Consider the following 18,768-nt stretch of genomic DNA (forward strand, 5'->3'; position numbering starts at 1 on the left):
ATCAAAGGTAATAGCTAATTTTATTTATTGTTATCGCCAGCATTAAACACCAAAAGCAGAAGAAAGAAAAGTATTTTGATATCCAAGGTTATCCAAAACAAAGAAATGAACATAGGTAGGCCACACCTCAAGCTGGCATATGGTTCATACCAGGGCATGGTGGTAACTAGACTGGATAAAAACCATAACTCTGTTCATAGGAAAGAAGAAGTTTTAGTTGACCTCATAAGGCTGAAATGATTTCCACGAATAATAGTGTGGCCTACTTCACAATTTTCACCCTGTATTTATAAGCACTAGGAGCTGGAGTGTGGATGTTACCTTTGGTCCAGGCACAGCTCTTCCAGGAGGGCCTGGCATTCCAAGACGTCCTGGTGCACCAGGCTCTCCCTGCAGTGAAGGAAGGAGAGCAAAACCGATGGATTTTTCTGAAAGTGAGCATGAGCATCTCATAGAGAAAACATTTATGCAACGATTTATAATATTCCATTAAAATTGTATTAGAATTTCTAATATTCAGTTCTATGTGGAGTGAAATCTAATCTTGAAGAACTGATAACAAGCATCGTTCTGATTTCTCAATGGAAATGAGATTCTTCTTGTCACTGAACAAACATATGTTATTAGAAATCCCTTTCTTTCAGTGTATTTGAGACTTGGTCCAGCACATCCAGCACTCAAGGCTTCCTGCCCAGCTGTGTAGGTATACTGAAAACATGTATATTTTTCTGTTCGAGTGGATTTTTTTAAATAGTCCTTTCAGTGTACTTTTTTACCCCTTTTTATTTTTCCTCTTATGTGGAAATACACACTTTTGTGTGTATAAATAGCAAAAGACTTAAGAAACTGGAGGAGAAACGTGGAGTAGCCCTTCTCTCACTTTCAGTGAGTACTGATTATTTGAATAGAAACTCTAAATCCATAAAAGAATATCAGCCATGAGTCAGTGTAAGGAAAAATAAAGTCCTGACACAGGTATATGCCATACACCAGACTATCTTCCCAAATATTTCAGCATAAAAATACCTGTATTAGTGTCCCTTAACTTTTTCCAAACTGACAGGGAAGCAATATGGTAAACGCAAAGTTTTTTTTAAAAATGCTTATAGATGTTTATAGGGATCATGGTGTGTCTTGCTAAAAGAAGCCTTAGCTGAACTTGTTTTTTTAAGTTATTTTTTAAGAAGCAAGTTAATTCCCGGGCAGTTGTTTCTGAGATCTAGAACTAAGCACAGTTTTGGGGGGCTATTTTACACACATAACTTGGTAACAAACCTACTTTAGCTCCAGCAGGTCCAGGCACTCCTGTTGGTCCTGTTAATCCACGTATTCCTCTCTGACCTTGATCTCCCTACAAAGATGGAGAAGATGTCACACATACCAAATAATATTAAGAATGCGTTAACTGAAATTAATTGTAAATATCAGTGAAAGATAGCAAAGTTCTATCTCATAGCTGGTGCACATGAGTTGTTCCTATTGCCTTCATTGGCAAGTCAGTTAATTCTGCTCAGTAGTTGTCCAGTTTTGGATTTGTACAGTTAAAACTACAAAGATTTAATCTGAAATTAAATTAACCGACTTACCAGTGAATACTGTGAAAAAAATAAGAACCAAAAGGAGTCTTAAAGATTGCATCCTTGCAGCTGAAAAATCTGGTTAAGCAATTACATGAAAAAGATACTAAAAGAAATAGTCAAAGCAGTAAAATATAATTCACTCAAAGGTACTTTTTTTTTTGTTCAAAGGCAAATAGGGCCAATCAATTGACCACAATGCCCTCTCTGATTGATCAGCTTGTACATCTGGGCAGGAAAAGCTAAGAATAGGTAGTGTAAAGTTTGTAAAGGGATAACTGCTATTTAAGCATATTATTAGGCTGTAATAATTACAACAAAAATGAAACAGCTATGAGTTCAGAGTCATTCTGAAAATGTTACAATACAGTAATTAATTTTATTGCTGCATCATGTCATCTGCATGTATTCCCTACCAAGGTAATCTGAAAACAGCTGAACGCCTTGATTTTCCTTCCTACACTTTTTTTAGCCTTTCCAGCTTCTTGCAGTTGTGATACTTAATATCTTTATTTCTCTTCTGTTGTGACATTTAATCTCTGTATGCCTTATCCAATGTCTTGGATAACTATTCAAGCAATTTCCAGTGTCTTTATTTCACAGGATACAGACGCTGATATGAGAAACCGGAATTACTTCTCCATCTGTGAATCGGTACAGAAGACCAGTACAAGAGCCAGAACGTAAAAGATCGACCCAGTTATTCCTACTAAGAGAAGTAGTATTCCCAGTTAGCTCTTTCTGAACTTCTTGGACCAGATACTACCACGGGTACTGGAAATTGTGAGCCACTGAACTGTTGTGCTGTCATTTAAAAAAAAAAAATTATTAAAAAGATGTCCTGGGTGGTCTTTTATTAACTTTGCTATTTAAAAAGCTGTTGTTTTAGGCTGAGGCTGAAATAAACTCTGCAGTTAACCACTTTTAGAAGCACTCATTAACCTATTCCTTGAGGTATATTTTTTTGTTATTTATAACAGACCAAAGAAGAGAAGGCTTTGACAAACCTATTCCTGGAACACTATAATTTTGAATGTCACCTTTAGTAAGAAATTCTCACCTTTTCCCCCTGTATTCCAATCCCTGGAGCACCTTCAGGACCTCTAAGACCAGGTAACCCTGGTTCACCCTGGAATAGAAAAAGGAAAGCAGCATTTCAGAGTACTGCATAGACATGGTGCAAGATCAACTGCATTCACTTGAATAAGCTCATTAAAATCATAGACCTTTTAGAGTCAGTGGCAAAACTCCCACTGGTGTCAGTGGGCCCATGATTTTTTTCCCATATTCAGAAGCAACCATTGTAAAACTCTGGGTGGAGTGCATGTAGTAGCATGTTTCCTTAGTGATGGCTGAACACTCTGAGTATGTAATCTTTAAATATATGGGGTTTCTGATTCTAGGAAGAAATACCATGATTGGAAGGCTACGAAATGTTTCCTGTAGCCATTTTAGTGGTTTCCCTTCTGATTTGCAGGGCATTTGGTGGATTAAAAAAAGCCAACAACTGTAAACAAGATAAGACAACCCCCCACCCCCAAAAAAAAGAAAAAGAAGAGTTTTCCTTAAAAAAGTATGTTTGAAAGAGAATTTTTTTTCACTGAAAAATGTGCTACTTTTCCCCTTGTCCATGAACACTCTCTCTTCTAGGTTTGGGTATCAGCATAGGGAGAACAGTAGGAATGCTTGGAGGGAAGCAGGCAGACTGCAGACAGAAATGAACCAACCTTTTGTCCAGGGGCTCCATCTTCTCCTGGAAGACCAGGCAGACCTGCCAGTCCTGAAGGGCCTGGCTCACCCTGACATCAATAAAAAGTAAGTCCTTCTATTAAATGCAGACTTGGTACTATTCTTTCTCTGAATCAAGGATCTCTATTTTTAAAAGTTTACTAAACTGTATATATATTTATAGCAAACATTTATGCATATGAACGCAAATCTTGCCCTTTTTTTATAAAGACAACTCTCGTGTCTGGAACTATCCTGCCATCTGATTGTTTGAACTGTGATTTTATCGATGAAATTAATATTATTAACTGTTAATGCTCCAGCTCATTCTTAAAATACAATGCCATCATTTCATTAAGTGGCAGCATTTGAAGTAAATATTAGATAGAGCTGACTGTGACATGATGATTGACATCTTGCTGGTGAATATCAGTGCAAATCTGTTAATGGCAGTGGAATTCTCATCAGCCCATTTATGTAAGGTTCAAGAGCCTGACCTGGTTTTAGATGAAATGGGATCATTTGGGGTCAAATGGGTTCACTCAGCATTACCATATTTTGTGAAATTAAAGAAATCGAACAGTTTCTCTCCTTTTCCAACCCCTGTCCCAAATCTCTAACAAACAAGAGCAAAACCAAGACAGCCCTGTGCCTTTCCGCTATCACAAAAGTACTTTTTCATCTGTTCTCATACTTTATGTTACCTTGGCTCTTAATGACACAGGGACTCGTTAATATCTTGGTCACTTTACCACTAAAATAATCTGCTTACAGCTTCCTCTCCTCTAAGCAAGTGTGCTTTCTGTCTGGTAGCACAGCTTGTTTCCCGTATGAAGGTGTGAGGATGTAGCTGCTGCTCTGTTTACATCCTATCCTGTGTGAAAAAGGAAAGAGCAGCTCAATAACCACTGTTCAGTGCTTTTTTTCACCAGCTCTGGCTACAGCTTAGCTTACGCTGAGGACTGTGAGTTCTGGCAACTGTTTCATATTCTGGATGGTTTTCTGGACAGAGCTGTAGGTGAGCTGTATGCAACACTGACTTGAGCATGGGCCAAGCATGTGGAAGTTTTCAGTCACAGTAAATCTTACTACTATTGTACAGAAGTGGTGTATTTAAGATGTTCCCATTTCTGGAGATTATTGAAAGTCTGTGTTAAAAATTTTAAAGACTAAGAACCTAAATTTTATTTCTAAACCACTTTTAAGTGTCTACAGAAAGGATGCTCACAAAACACACATTTCAGATCTGAATAAATAAATAAATTAAATAATTCCTCTATTAACAATGTACCTTAGAACCAGGTTCTCCAATACCTCTTTCTCCTGGCACTCCAGTCTCTCCTGGCAAGCCTTGTTCACCCTTAAGTAGAAATTATTTTTCAACAGCGTTATCATGGAAAAATATAAAAGCATATTCTTTGTTGCTTATATTTAAAGAAAGATTAGTGTGATATTGTCTTTAGTATGATGCATTAAACCCTTGGTCACAAAGACTGGGAATCTGGAGCATGTTTTGAGCTGTCACCAAAAAGTTGTTGGTGGAAATGATTAATGCTGTAAATCTGTAATTTTATGTCCCTATGAATGTTTCCCACCAAAGTAGCTGATATTTCAGGGGCATATCTGACATCCACAGACAATTCAACCTTCTCTTTCTTTATACCAGTAGTAAAGCATATCCCTGCACAATCACTCAAAATGTAAGAGGTGATCTCTGATGTTGCAAAATACTTTACCTGGCATGGACCCTTGACCCACTTACACTTCTAGTTCCTTTATACTATGCTTTAATAGCCTTCAGTCATTCAGAACTTTATCTGTCACCTCTTTCAGAAAATCACTTTAAATCTCCATTCCAAACACTTCAAGGGTGACATCTTTCAATAACAGTTCTGTATTGTGTGAATCAGTCAAGGCTAAATTATTCTGACAATTTTCCTTCAGCAAAGGTAATCTTCATTATACTTGGACCGTTCTTAACTGCGAGATACAGTAAATACACAAGGTCAGGTAAGACAACAGGCAGCAGAAGTAACAATGAAGGCAGCCAATCTGTAAAGTATGTATGTATTTTTCTGGAATGGAAACAGTACAGTGAGTAAAAGGATGGTATTGAAATTTTGGTGTTCTCCTGTGTTAAGTGCAACTACTTTTTGGAAATGATTCACTGCATCTGCACCTGATATGATGAAACTGCAAGTTCAAGGCAGACAACCCTTTCTATGGAAACATATCGGACAAAGTGTAGTTCACTGTCTGATATGTAGTACCTCAAAGGTTCTGTGGTGAGCCAAGCCAAAACCTAAATAGATAGCTATGGCATTGGTTTATCAAGGCTTTTCAGTGGAGTAGGATCTGCTGTACAGTTTAATAGCATTAATACAGAAAATAATTTCCTGCAGTTCTGTCAATACTTAGATTGGTGTTCAGCGTTTTAACAAGCATAAGGATAGAGACAGACCATTTCTTAATCAGGAAACATAACAGTAAAAACAGCACAGTAGCTTTTACTTCAGAAAATTCCCTAACCTTTGGTCCAGGTATTCCCTGTCCTGGTAGTCCTCTAGAGCCGGGTGGTCCTTTTGGTCCCTCCACTCCCTGAAAAGATTAGTTAAGTAATTATTAAAAATAAAATATTCTCTGTTACTACACATTTAAGCGTGGGGTGAGGGGGAAATGAAAACTGCACCTTCTCTCCTTGAATTCCAATTCCAGGTAATCCAATTGGCCCAGGTAAACCAGGAGGACCAAATTCACCCTGGCAAACAAAGTACAATCGCTTAGTTGTGTAAAGATACAGAAACAATCTGGGACAGCTCCCGTGCTAGTACATGTTGACTTAACCTCTCTTGAAGCTGGTGAAGCTAGGGATCTGATCTTTTGTCTTTCATATATGCATTTATTCCCTGCTGGTTCAGTTGCAAATAACCGCTAGTCTTTTTCCCTTTCTAAACATTAACCTTCTCACAGAGTCAAATGCTTTTTGTAACATTTCCTATTTTACTATGAAGAGATGTTAAAATAGGTTGGGAGAGTTTATTGGGCATAAATTTCTCTACAAAATACCATATTATGCAGGACCTATTGTAGATTCCTTCCCTCATTAGACCTTTTGTAGTGAGTATCAACCTTGTATTCCCTGTATTATGTAGATTTATTGACACTTTGTTAATCCCCTGGTGTATTTACTGCTCACCTTTTCACCTTTTATGCTGATGCCTGGAAGTCCACGAGGGCCTTTTGGTCCATCAAAACCACGGTCTCCCTACATGAAAAAATAATATATTGTTAACTGTAGAAACACACAGCTGTTCTCTCTGAAGTGACTAGAGACACTGTTTGCTCTGTCATCATGAAAACCAAAACGAGAAGAACCAGAAAGTAGCTCCTGGATCTGTTTTCCAGGATATCAAAGAGGTCATCTTTTCAAATGAGCTTGCTCTGCAGTTTGAAATTGCTGCTGAAAGAGCTGAACAAGGTTCTTTTTATCTTTCTGCCCATCGCAATTGCTTAAGGTCCTGTCCTGCTTCCCCTCAAATCAATGGCAAAACCACAACTGATTTAAATGTCAGCAGGGCTGAGTAATGAGACTAACTGAAAGCTGAATTCTGCTTATTTGTCTCATGGGTTAATCTCATTAAAGTGTGGCAATGAGGATCTGGCTCTCACTAAGGATTTTGCCAGAATAAAGACCAGGCCAAACTGTATTGTTGTAGAAGTCTATTTGTAAATGTCATTGTCTTTCTAAATGTATATTTACAAAACAGTGCTCTTGGGGAAAATGCAGGTTACTAATAAGGATGCTAATATTGTGCTTTCTTGTACTTCTGTTAGTAAAACATGTAGAGACAGATCGTTAGCTTGTGTAAATTGTCACAGAATCACTCAGGGCAATAAAGTTATGCCCCAGACAGGTCTTTTTTCTCCCTGGTAACAAATTCCATCATTTTAACTTTGACTGAAATATATTATGTGGATTTCGGTTTAAAATAACATTCTTTACTCCTCATGCTTTAGCACACCTGCCTTCATTTTCCTTTTTACTGAACTGCAAGCTCGTAGTAAAAACGTTCTGAAGAAAGCAACTGTAAAATTTGCTTTAGATTAACAAATCACCTGTTTAAAATGTCTTTAAAACCAGAGAGCTGACATACTTGGCAGCCATAAATAGGATTAGAGATACATATGGGCTCTGTTGATGCACGCTTGGCTCCAAGTCAGACTTGGCAGTAAAAAGTAGTACATTTTTTATAGAATCAAGAGTTCCAATAATGCTGGCAGAATTCCACTTTATTTTATTCTGCCTGTTTCAATTGCTCAATACTTCTGGTTAGATTATGTGTTCTTCTGTACTTTTTCCCACTGTGCATTGTTGCTGTGCTTTACTTGTTAGTTGTAGTGTTTCTTCCCACATGAATTGGTATTGCAGTGGCAATGGAGTGATTTCTAAATGCATTTTCTTCAAATCATTTTTTTGTTTCTTTTCATGCATGAGATCTGCTAAACAAATACAAGCCATCAACAATGATGTTAGATAATTTATGTAATTCATCATAAAATATATACTGGATGTTTGAAGATCCTATGTTGCTAGCAGCAGTCAAATTTAAACCTAGCTGACTACAGTATTGTGCTAAGCAAAAATCCTAAGATTTGTAGTAAAGGGACAGTTGGGGCCTGCATCTTCAAAACAATTTTTTCTTCTTTTCCCAACCAAAATTGCCTTGGTGCATGCATAAAAACGAGTGAACCATTTGGTTATTTATTTAGCTCATGTACAAGCTGTGTCATTCCGTTATAGTAACCAAAGGTCAAAGTGACAACTCAGCCTGGGTGCTGGTTTTCAGTGGGCAGCGAAAGGAGCTAGCAGTGGTTCTAGTGAGTCCATCTATGTAGGTGCAACTACTACTGTCATTAGTTCCACTGGATCTGAAAATTAGTAACAGCAGCTTGCTTTTCCCACAAACTGAATTCAGACTTCTCCTAAAATGCATAAGCCAGTGGCTGAGGTATTTAAGAAGCTTAGAAGCCTGCCTTTAGTGACAGCAAAGATCTCCATATATAAGAATTTAGAAAAAAGCAACAACAAAAAGCTAAATTTTTCATCTAGGAATCGCTTTTATAATATTTTATTTAAAGTCAGATGCTCGAGGCTGTTTTAAAATTACAGCTGGAATTCTTTCCAGGCTTAGATGCCACAAATCAAGTGTCAGGTGAATTAAATATTGGGTTTACAGGCCTCAAAGGCTAGCTGTGCCTAGAAGTCATGTTTGGACCAACTGAATTCTATGAAAATATATCAGGTTAATTGATGCTAAATTTTAATATTAATTTACAAGCTACTTTCTCAGATTCCCATGCCTGCTATGGACTTGTTTTGGCATGCAGTCATTTAATGGTGCTGCTCAGGTCTTAAAACCCTTCGACTGCTGTACCTTTGCTCCTGGAAGCCCTTCTCCTGGTGAACCTCTTTCTCCTTGAACACCTTGTGGTCCTTGAGGCCCCTGTTAACATAAGTTTAAAATGGCCTAGAATAGGTATTAATCACTCAAATCCACAGCAGCATGTTCTATGTCATTGTCGGTTTTAAGCACGTCTTTAAATGTTGGTGTAGTTATAACCTGTTAAAAATAATACAGTAATATGATACCCACATTGAATAAATGATGAGCCTTCTAGCCTGCAGCAATAACAAGGCAGACAGTTTTACTTTTCTGCTTACTTATGAATCACAGGTTATGTAGCTGAAATTCCTATTCCTTATACTTTTGAAATCTTCACTCCCTAAACTTTAGTTTGGCTTACAAATTGTTACTAATCCTTACTAATGTATCAGTCTAATCATGAGACACAGGGAGAACCAGATTAAAGGCCAGGCAGAATGGTACTGAAGAAGATGTAGCTGTAGAGAGATTTGACTGTAATTGATGAAGAGAATAATGGCATGCCCTTCTCTTTTTTTGAAAGCAGATCTGGTAGGAGCACAAGGGGCAAGTAAGACAACTAAAACCTTTCACTAAATGCAAGTCCAAAACCTGTGCATATTGAGTCTGTTTCACAGTGTTTTCTGGCATCTGTTTTGTTTTTTTTTCCTGTGATTTATTCCTTAAGATTACACACACATCACAGAATCCTGGTAGATTTGGCTCTGCATAGCCTAAATATGCTTCTGCTTCTTCTGCATAGAGCTTTAGAATTATGTCTAGTTCTTAGGTGAAGATCATTACAATGCATTCAGCCATAAAAAGAAAACTCTTTTGAAGCAAATACATTTTATAGTAAATTTTAAAAACACTTTTAGTGTATTTTTAAAACTCAGAATCTCTTGTTATACCAGTACAGCTGTTGTGGCTAACAAAGGTGCACATCACAGGCACCTCTTCCCCCACAAAGTGGCTCTTCTCTCTATGCAGTTACTGAAGAGACTCAGGAAGCATTACTGCCTCACTTTGACTGACTGTCACCACTGGCCTTATTAGTAATGCTCTTTTCTTTGGGCTTTTCAATGAGAACTCACTCCTCTCCAGTAGTGTATTTTCAAGCAGGTTTGAGATCAGTCAGTTCAGTTACCAAGCCATCTTTCTGTTTTTCATGGCAGCACCTCTTTTGAAATGATTATTACAAATCTTTCCTTGTCAATGGGGAAAAGCTACTTGTGAAAAAACTGCACAAAATTTTCCTTGTGGTTGCACTAGGGGTCTTTCACCCAGGTGATGAGAACTGAATTTGAGTCTGCTGAATTGTAAATAGCTCAGTAAAAGGTGCTGTCTGACACTTGGGGAAAAAAGCAACCATAAAATTGGCGTACTGATTTTCTGAATTACCACAAAGAGGTTGAGTTTACAACTATCAGGAGAAGGAAGGGAAGGAAAAGAAGGAATAGATTTCAGAGCCAAACCTACTATAAAATCTGAAAGTAAATTTTTTTTTTATTTCTCCTTCTGTTATCTTCAGTAAAGCTAATACTGGTCAAATTGTTACCTGGGACCGCTTAGGCAATCTGAACATCTTTATGGAGGTTGTTTAGATATGACTGTTTCTAATGTTACAGTGGTTGAAATGGAGTCTCTCCCTCAAAGCCATGCTGATGTTAATGTTCTAATGATACTGAAAAGCAGTCAACTTTGAAGTTACCACATGTGAATTTTAATCTATCGGGGGACAGATTATTTAAATATTTATGTGGTTTTGCATAAGGTGTTATTTTTTCATAGCTGTTTTGGAGACTAAGATAATTATTTACGTATGAGAATGAGAACTAGCGGAAGAAAGAAAAGAGATGGTATCATTTAACACACATATATCCCCTTTAACAGGGAATCACCGAGAATTTTTCCTTTGTGTCCTGCTTCCCTCTCACCAAATAAAAAGTAGACATACCATAAGTCCTGGCTCACCAACTCCGGGTGGGCCAACAGGGCCCGGTCTTCCTGTCAAACCGGTGTCACCCTTCAAACAAAGATGTATTTTGAAAATGCCTGATTTAGGTATTTGTATGTGTGCAGCATGTAACAACTCATCAGACATTCTGTACTTGAAATATGTGATGTAGGAGAATACAGGAATGGCAGAGAAAATCTGAGTGTCCTCAGAGTCATACAGCATGCAAGGCCCAACAGCCATTGAACTGGTGCAGTTTCACAGCATTAGGGGACAGCCTCAATTCTGCATTTGAGAGAAGACAATGTTGAATCTAAAAGGTTAATTATTCACATCATATTCCTAGTACATTATATATCACTTCTTGTCCTTTTCCAAGAAGTCAGTATTTCTGTCATAGTGTTTCTGTTTTCTTTATGCTAGTCATCCAAACCAACAAGGCTGTTTTTCACAGGATAGTTTTTGTTTAACACTATGTATGCATTTTTACTCAGCCATACACTGCTTGGATTGAGTTATGATGTCAAGCGTAAGAACTACTGTAAAAAGGTCCTTTAAAGTACATACTTAAAATATACTTTTTTTTTTCTAAACAGTTTTGATCAACATACATACAAAATACCTTTCCAGTACCATAAAAACAGCATTTGGGGCCTTGAAGTTTCTCATGTACCAGCAAGTATATTATCTTGGCTGTCTCGGTCTTTGTTCTTATCCTACAATACATGTACTATAGAATATGAGAGATACTTGTACCTTTGGGCCTGGCAGTCCTATTCCAGTCTCTCCAGGCAAGCCAGGTGGCCCAGGGAGACCTCTTTCACCCTTTTCAAAGAATGAAAAAAGAAACAATTCTGCTTATAAATTGGTGTCTAGGGAAATGAGTTTAACTCAGTTTGTAAGTTCATTTTTTGTACATCCTGAATTTCAGCCCATTGGGATTGTTTTACAGAGTACTTCATCTGTTCACCCTTCCAATGCTTCAAAATTCCCTGTACTGAGAGTGTAGACACTTCCTGTACAAAGTGATACCAGATTAAACAAAAGGAAAAATGTTTCGTTTCATGTGGGATATGTGAGTTTTGACACCCAACTGCTCTATGCATCACTGTTGGCCAGCAGGCGCTCTAAATATCGTGTAAAGGAGATATCAAGAGAGATATCAAAAGAGATAATGTCATTTATAAACTTATTTTCAAGTTTTTCTCCACAACAATATTCCTTTCAGTAGCTGAAGAACCCATTAGCCTTGGCTGAATTACTCAGTTTAAGGTTTTTCTGAGAAGCAAAGTGTAACTGTGGTCTCTCTTAATGAAGTTAAAACAGTTCCCATAATTGTCTATAATATCCAGTGATATTTGCATCTTTCATTAAACTACTACAATAAAGATATCAAGTCATCACAGAACGACAGAATGAAGTAATCTTCATTGGTATACCTGGAATTTACAATGGGGTAAGTGAGAATTAAACCCAGCAAATCTTAAGGATTTAATAAATGTAAATCATACTTTTTCAAACAAACAAACAAACAAAAAATATTTTATGTTTACAGAGGGGACTGGATCTTGCAGTGAAGCACTGGGTGATTTCTGTGGCTCACCTTCAGAGGGCCCACTGCAAGACCGTGTCCTAAACTGCACTCATCCTCGTGACTTTCAGATATCTTCTGCTGAGCATCAGTAAACAGTGGGAATACTGATTTTGAACTATAGAATTCTTCTTAAGAATGTATAGTTTCAAGAGAAGAGTTTGTTTGAGATCCCAAACAGAATTCCTGCTTGGCACTTAGGGAAAAAATAGTTTGAAACTGAAAACTGAAGAAATGCAATGCTACACTGCTGCTAAGTATTATTCTGTGATGCTGCCATATTTTAACTGTTTGTGAGAAAAGATTGGAGTGTGATTCGGACCTGAATCCAGTACAAAGAGCAAATGGAGACCTTTCTTAGGAACCTTGTAGAATACAAAGAATACATGATTTGCTAGCAATGTCACATTAAACTGCATCCCCTACAAGAAGGGTATGGGGTATAAGGATAAAAGCATTATTGTTCTGAGGCTGTATTAATAACTTTCAACATTAAGAAAGAGAAGAAATAATGCAGTTCTTGCCTTTGATCCTTGCAGGCCTTCAGGCCCTTGATCTCCAGATTGTCCTTGTGGACCCTATTAAAACAGGAGTAGTTTTAATGAGATTTTTCAAGCTTTCAGAACAATGGCAGCTTTGAAAAACAATTTAATTTGCTGTAGTCTGCATGAAAATATGAGTTACAAACATTTCAGAACTGAAGCTTTGCTTTCTGATGCATGTATAGATTCAGCTGCTCAACTCAGTTGGAGCTGGGTCTGGTAATTGGGGGAGAGAATTTGGCTCTCCCTTTATCTGAATACAGTTAAAGGTAATCTATAGTCAAGATTTACTGAAACATCTATGATGGGCTAAGCTTGGCCTTTAGTCCAAGAGTATTGGGATGAACAGAGACTGAAGAGTTTCCGTGTACTTCTGTGAAATAGTTAAGACACTGAATGGGAAATGAGTGATTTTGGTTTTTATGGAACTGTATTTGCTGTGGTCTTTGAGACTGAATGAATGATAAGGATGATTTAGTTGTCTAGACTGCTCCTCCAAATTCTTGTTACTTTTGCTGTTTAAGAAAATAGATTTTAGATGCCTTGAACTCAGCAATTCAATGATTCCATGACGGTTGTGGTATGATACTATTTCAGACCTTTGAATCCCAGGGAACCAGGTATTGTTGTTCTTATACTTTCTTTCTTTCTTTCTTCTTCTTTTTTTTTTTTTTTTTTTTTTTTTTTACCTGTAGCCCTCTTGTTCCTCTGGGGCCTACTGGACCTTCAGGACCCTGAAAGGCAAGTGAAACAAAGGATACATTTATGTGTATTTAGATTTGGTCAAAATCACTTTTAGATAACTTTTTACTAAGGTATCTTATTTAGATATCTTTACATTAAAATAAAAAATAAAATCAAGAGAAGCTCAGCAGCCAGCAAGTATTGAATAAATATTTTTTAAAATGGACTGTGGTCATCAGAATACAGAGTAAGAATGAACAGAGTTAATTATCAAGGACCAGTAATCCAGGATTAAACTGTTTCATTTAAAATATTCACAGCAATTATACACCAAATCTTGAAGATGGGTGTTAGAAACCTTGGTTTCATTTTCACCTCTCATTCCCTTTGCTTACTACTTCAAGCCTTTGGCCTCTGTTAAAGTCAAGTGGAGTTTTACCATTGTTATAAACGGCTTAGGCTTGGGCCTTAAGAGGAATCACATGAAAATATAAAAGGAGCTGGGAAAGTTACTGAAAATAGTATCCTTGCTCACTTTCATTTTTTTAACAACTGTCAGTTGTTCATTTCCCTCAGCCTTAGAATTAATACTTGCCTTAAACCTATCACCATGGTTGTTATTCAGGGAATTGTAGTTTTTCTGTATTTTAACTGTGTTTCCTGAAAGCATAACAACTTTTTGGCTACTTACTCTGTCTCCTTTTATCCCTGGGATTCCACATTCACCTCTTTCACCCTGGAAAAGAACAGAAATAAATATTTATGAGGTATATGGAGCATATCATCCTTATTCTTTGGGTGCTTTAGTTGAAAACCTAGATGTTATTCTATTCATGACATATTATAGCAGTCATACTGTAAGTTCATTGGGGAAAGGACACATCTTCTATTAGAGCTTGTGCAGCAGCTGGTAAGATGATGTTATTTTTCATTACTAGTATTTACAAGAAATATGGCACTATACATAATAAATAATAATAACATCAAATATCTATACGTAAGCAGAAGTACTGACTAAAATTAGTACCTTCTCTCCTTTATATCCAGATTTCCCCTGGGAAAATAAAAAAGCAAAGCAGGTTGTGAGGATATATAACCCCAATGTAAGAATGTGAGTATTGGCACTATTAACATTCTACTCTCTCTAGAAAAGCAGCATTTCAGGTTATAATGAACAATTAGGTAGAAAAGGTGATCTCTGATAAACATGGCAATATGACTCTAAATACTGCACCTACTGGTCATGATAGATGCTGTTGTATGTGCGAGCAAATCTTATGAAAGTGTCATTTTAGACTGCGAATTTGATGATATAAAGCAGAACAACTAGAGTTCATATTTCCATCTTAGTGAGAAATATGCTAAAATAAAAAAGCAAGGAGAAAGTCACTAATTAAAAAGGCTGTACTGTAAAATAAGAAAATACAAAGTAGAGTGATTCATATGTGAATCAATCAGAGGTAAGCACTAAGAGGCTGGTCCTACAGTTACTTCCTATATGTAGTTCATTCAACTTTTTAATTGCTATTACACACTGGATCCTTTATTTGCCAAATGAAAAATTTAAACTGACCCATAAAGATGCAGGCAGAGTGTCAATTTCTGTAATGTTCTTAGATCATATCAGAGATATGATATCAGATCATATCATGTTCTTATCATATCAGAGCTTTTCACACTTTTTAGGAGGGACTATGTATTTTTAGACAGTATTTTCTAGATCACTCTTATAATAGGGAATTATTCCCTTTCTTTAAGAAATGATAATGTTTTCAGTTCTTCTAGTGTTAATGAATCATTAGCTGGTAAACCAAAGTTGAAATTTGCTATTATAATGTAAAAAAAAAAAAAAAAAAAAAGTAGTGTTTTGCCTTGAAGGAACACTGCTCATTGGAGAAGAAGGGAAAAAAGGTCTTTTCTTACCTCTATTCCATCTCGTCCTGGGATTCCATTAAGACCTGGCTCCCCCTATGAATAATCCAACATCAAGATTAGTGAAATCAGGATAAGATAGTATTGTCCTGATTATTTCAGCAGATATCTCAATGCACTACAGGAAGCATACCAGCTCCCTCTTTTTAAACTCTGATGATTTTATATGTTAGATATAAGATTTTAATTTGTAAAGAATCGTAGTCTTTACTACAGGAAAAGGGGGTAGGTGAAGTTTAAGAAATTCACAGGTGGAAAGTACATGGGCACTATTAGGATAGTGTTTTCATATTAATGAAGTACCAAATCTTTCTCCTAAATCTGAAAAATCAGATCACCTTTGCTCCTTTCAGGCCTGGAGCTCCATCATCCCCAGTGCGACCCTTTTTACCCTGAAAATAACAAAATAAAATTCTTATAATACATGTTAGTCAAATAATTTTATTTTACAATATATACACTATTTTTTTATATTTAGGATATTTCCTTCCTATAGATTTATTTTTAAAAATCTCTGCATTTACCATAACCTTGAAATTGAATTTCTGGGAGTAGCAGGGCCAACTCAATAGGCAGCCATTTTTCTCTTTTGTCTTCGTTGTAAACAAAAATTGTTCAGGTCTCCTCTGAAGATAAGAGTTGATCAGATGTTTTTGTAGCTACCCAGCTTGCCAAGTGGGTGTTTTGTTTTCTTTTGAACTCTTTGAGGTGTATGTTTTGTTTAAGAGGCGCTTGCACTCTCCAAGTAAAGACATCAAATACTAACCTAAACAAAACTACTGTTTGCACACAAGAGGCTACATTTTCAATTAAAGTGTGCTGTACTATGCAGGATAAAACCGGTGTGTATTTCTGTTTATGTATGTATAGGATGTTCAGGTCAAAAGGATGAGGATGGGCAGATCTCTAGGGTTCTGTTTCAAACTCTGACACTGTCCCTTCACCTTGAGCAAGGGCTAGAAGGTACTATGGTGTTTTAGTTCAATGTTCGGGATATAATATCAGACCATTCAACTCTGAGAGTTCTTTCTGAAACATAAACCTTGCAGTTTAGATCACAAAACCTTGTATGAAGCAATCCCTAGATTTGCTTAGGGGTTCTAGTTGTAAGACTGTTCTGAAAGAAGTCCAGTCTATTTTACCCTCTTCACAAATATCTTGTCTCAGTTGTTCCTAATGCTTCAGCCTCTTGCTCTCTCTCTTGCTTTCAGAGAACTTTTCAGATATTAATGTTTGATTTGGGGCTAGTTAGATCCACCTGGTCTGGTTGTCTGATTGTAACAGGTGAATTATTGTTCCACACAGGAAAGTTGCTCCTTCCTGCCTTTTAAACTGCTGTGGCTAAAAGGAGAGCCTCACCACATCACACTATTCTTTTTTCAGAGGGAGAGTCTCATGGCATTCTCAGGTCTCTCCATACATTTCCTACTGGTGTGACATTTCCATGCATTGTAACTATGGAGGACCATGTACTGAACCTTGAACTTCTGTTGTCTCAGGACCTGGGTTCAAATAATTTCCTAAAAAAATTCCAACAATGAAATAAATCTTGATTTATACTATATATCAGTTATTTGAGAAATGACAGCTACTTACAGCAGGGCCAGGAAGGCCTCTTTCCCCCTTCTCACAGTTACATGTGGCAGCCTGGGGACACTTTAAATGAAAATAGTCCAAATCAGCACATTTTAATAGAAGAGAGAGAAAACACATGAACATTGCTTTTAAGTTACTCTATGGCTAGTCTGAGTACACCAGTAATGACCAGAAGCCAGTTATATTTAAATGTTTTGCAGAAATCTTTTAACTGTCAGTTTACCACTCATAGCAATGTGGTCTCCTATGCTCTATCCAAAAATCTGTGTCGTTCCTACTCCTGAAATTTCAGTCATCTTGATAATGGCTTTACCTCCAAGCTCTTCACAAGGTCAGTTTATTGGTATGCTGTGTCTATGATTGTAGATTTGTTTTGATTACTAGTCACTGTAGAGATAGCCAAGACAATGGGATAAGAAAGCATCTTATATCCTTTTTCCACTTTATTCCACTACATGTAGGATAGATCATAGTTTAGCTCTAGCTTGATCTATTAACAAAACATGTTATGGATGTATATTATTATCTAGTTAATGCAATTCATTATAATAGTTTCTAATCTTTCTTTATCTTGTCATCTCTACTGTCGTGTGTCCCAGTCAGACATCATTATGGTCTGTAGTTGTGTGATTTTTAGGATCTTTTTGAAACTTTAAAACTATTACATAATACCAGATTATTACAGATACAGGGGTTATTTTTGGAGGAGGAATAAGGAATGTTGTTTTTATTTTTGGTTTTATTATTTATTAAACCTCCACTCAGCTTGGAGATGTCTAGAAGTGAAGGGTTTAAATATAATTTTAATCTGAATATCCCAATTAGTAACAATATGTTTTCCAAGGATAACATTGAATGTCTTACTACTTCAGGGTTTATTTTGACAGAGAAAAATCAACATGCCAGTGGAAATGAGTGAAAAATAAAATGCTTCAAGTTTTGCAAATACTCCTAATATTTAGAAGTTTCCCTGAGCTGCTCATGAGAACAGTCTTTGCCCGAGACAACTGCACCTTAAGTAGGACTAACGTCTTTAAAAGGAAAGCTAACTTTATTCCCCGCAAAATGGCAGCCAGACCTACCAATGCCTGCAGTCAGGGTGACACAGCGTGGACAAACTGGAAAAGTGCAATGATGGAACTTTGTTCGAGTTCCTTCCTTTTTTTAAACTCTTTTACATAGGAAGAGCATTAAGGGCTAGAACTGCACCACATTCAGTTCTGTGTCATGTTTTCTTATCCATTGAGTCTGTTGGATGATGTGCCGAGACGTATCAGCAAATTCTTGCTAACCTGAATGCTCACACATTGCTCTTTTTCAACTTCGAAAATAAGGAGGGAAAGTAAATGACATTAGGATAGCAAATTAAAGTTCTGTCCTGCAAATACAAAAGCACGTTTTACTTGAAGACAATCCCATTAGACTCAATATTTAACCAACTTCCTGAGTGATAAGTTTTCTTGAATTATGTTTCCATATAATTGTAAATGGCTATATGAAGCAGTACTTCTGTAGAGGAAAAAAAAATACTTACCTCTTCCTCAGACAGATCTTTCTGTAAAGACAGATATTCAAAACAACATTAGAAACTTAAAGTCATAATCCAGCTCTACAGGAAGAACACTGAAAGATGTTAAAATTAATTGCTTCAGCAGCTAGTTAATTAAATTATGCAATTAACATATTAACTAACATTAATTAAGCTTTAATTTCTGAGAAACATTCTACCAATCCCTCC

The 18,768-nt window shown here is 36.7% G+C and overlaps 1 protein-coding gene across 1 annotated transcript in view; it reads right to left on the minus strand.

The window, feature by feature from the left end:
- LOC104010023 (uncharacterized) overlaps positions 1-18,768 on the minus strand; it is a 37,354-nt gene that overhangs the window by 15,543 nt on the left and 3,043 nt on the right. The window contains exons 3-21 of the mRNA XM_087731498.1: positions 18,565-18,585; positions 17,031-17,090; positions 15,773-15,826; positions 15,426-15,470; positions 14,530-14,556; positions 14,194-14,238; positions 13,508-13,552; positions 12,801-12,854; positions 11,442-11,510; positions 10,686-10,754; positions 8,741-8,809; positions 6,502-6,570; positions 5,995-6,063; positions 5,835-5,903; positions 4,597-4,665; positions 3,305-3,376; positions 2,638-2,706; positions 1,280-1,351; positions 322-390 (exon numbers count right to left, since the gene is read on the minus strand). Of these exons, the coding sequence (XP_087587624.1) occupies positions 322-390; positions 1,280-1,351; positions 2,638-2,706; positions 3,305-3,376; positions 4,597-4,665; positions 5,835-5,903; positions 5,995-6,063; positions 6,502-6,570; positions 8,741-8,809; positions 10,686-10,754; positions 11,442-11,510; positions 12,801-12,854; positions 13,508-13,552; positions 14,194-14,238; positions 14,530-14,556; positions 15,426-15,470; positions 15,773-15,826; positions 17,031-17,090; positions 18,565-18,585 (1,116 nt within the window). The remainder of the gene's footprint in view (positions 1-321; positions 391-1,279; positions 1,352-2,637; positions 2,707-3,304; positions 3,377-4,596; positions 4,666-5,834; positions 5,904-5,994; positions 6,064-6,501; positions 6,571-8,740; positions 8,810-10,685; positions 10,755-11,441; positions 11,511-12,800; positions 12,855-13,507; positions 13,553-14,193; positions 14,239-14,529; positions 14,557-15,425; positions 15,471-15,772; positions 15,827-17,030; positions 17,091-18,564; positions 18,586-18,768) is intronic.

This window comes from Nipponia nippon, unplaced genomic scaffold, assembly GCF_047370975.1.
Source record: "Nipponia nippon isolate SJK-2023a ecotype South Korea unplaced genomic scaffold, ASM4737097v1 scaffold_5, whole genome shotgun sequence".
NCBI lineage: Eukaryota > Metazoa > Chordata > Aves > Pelecaniformes > Threskiornithidae > Nipponia > Nipponia nippon.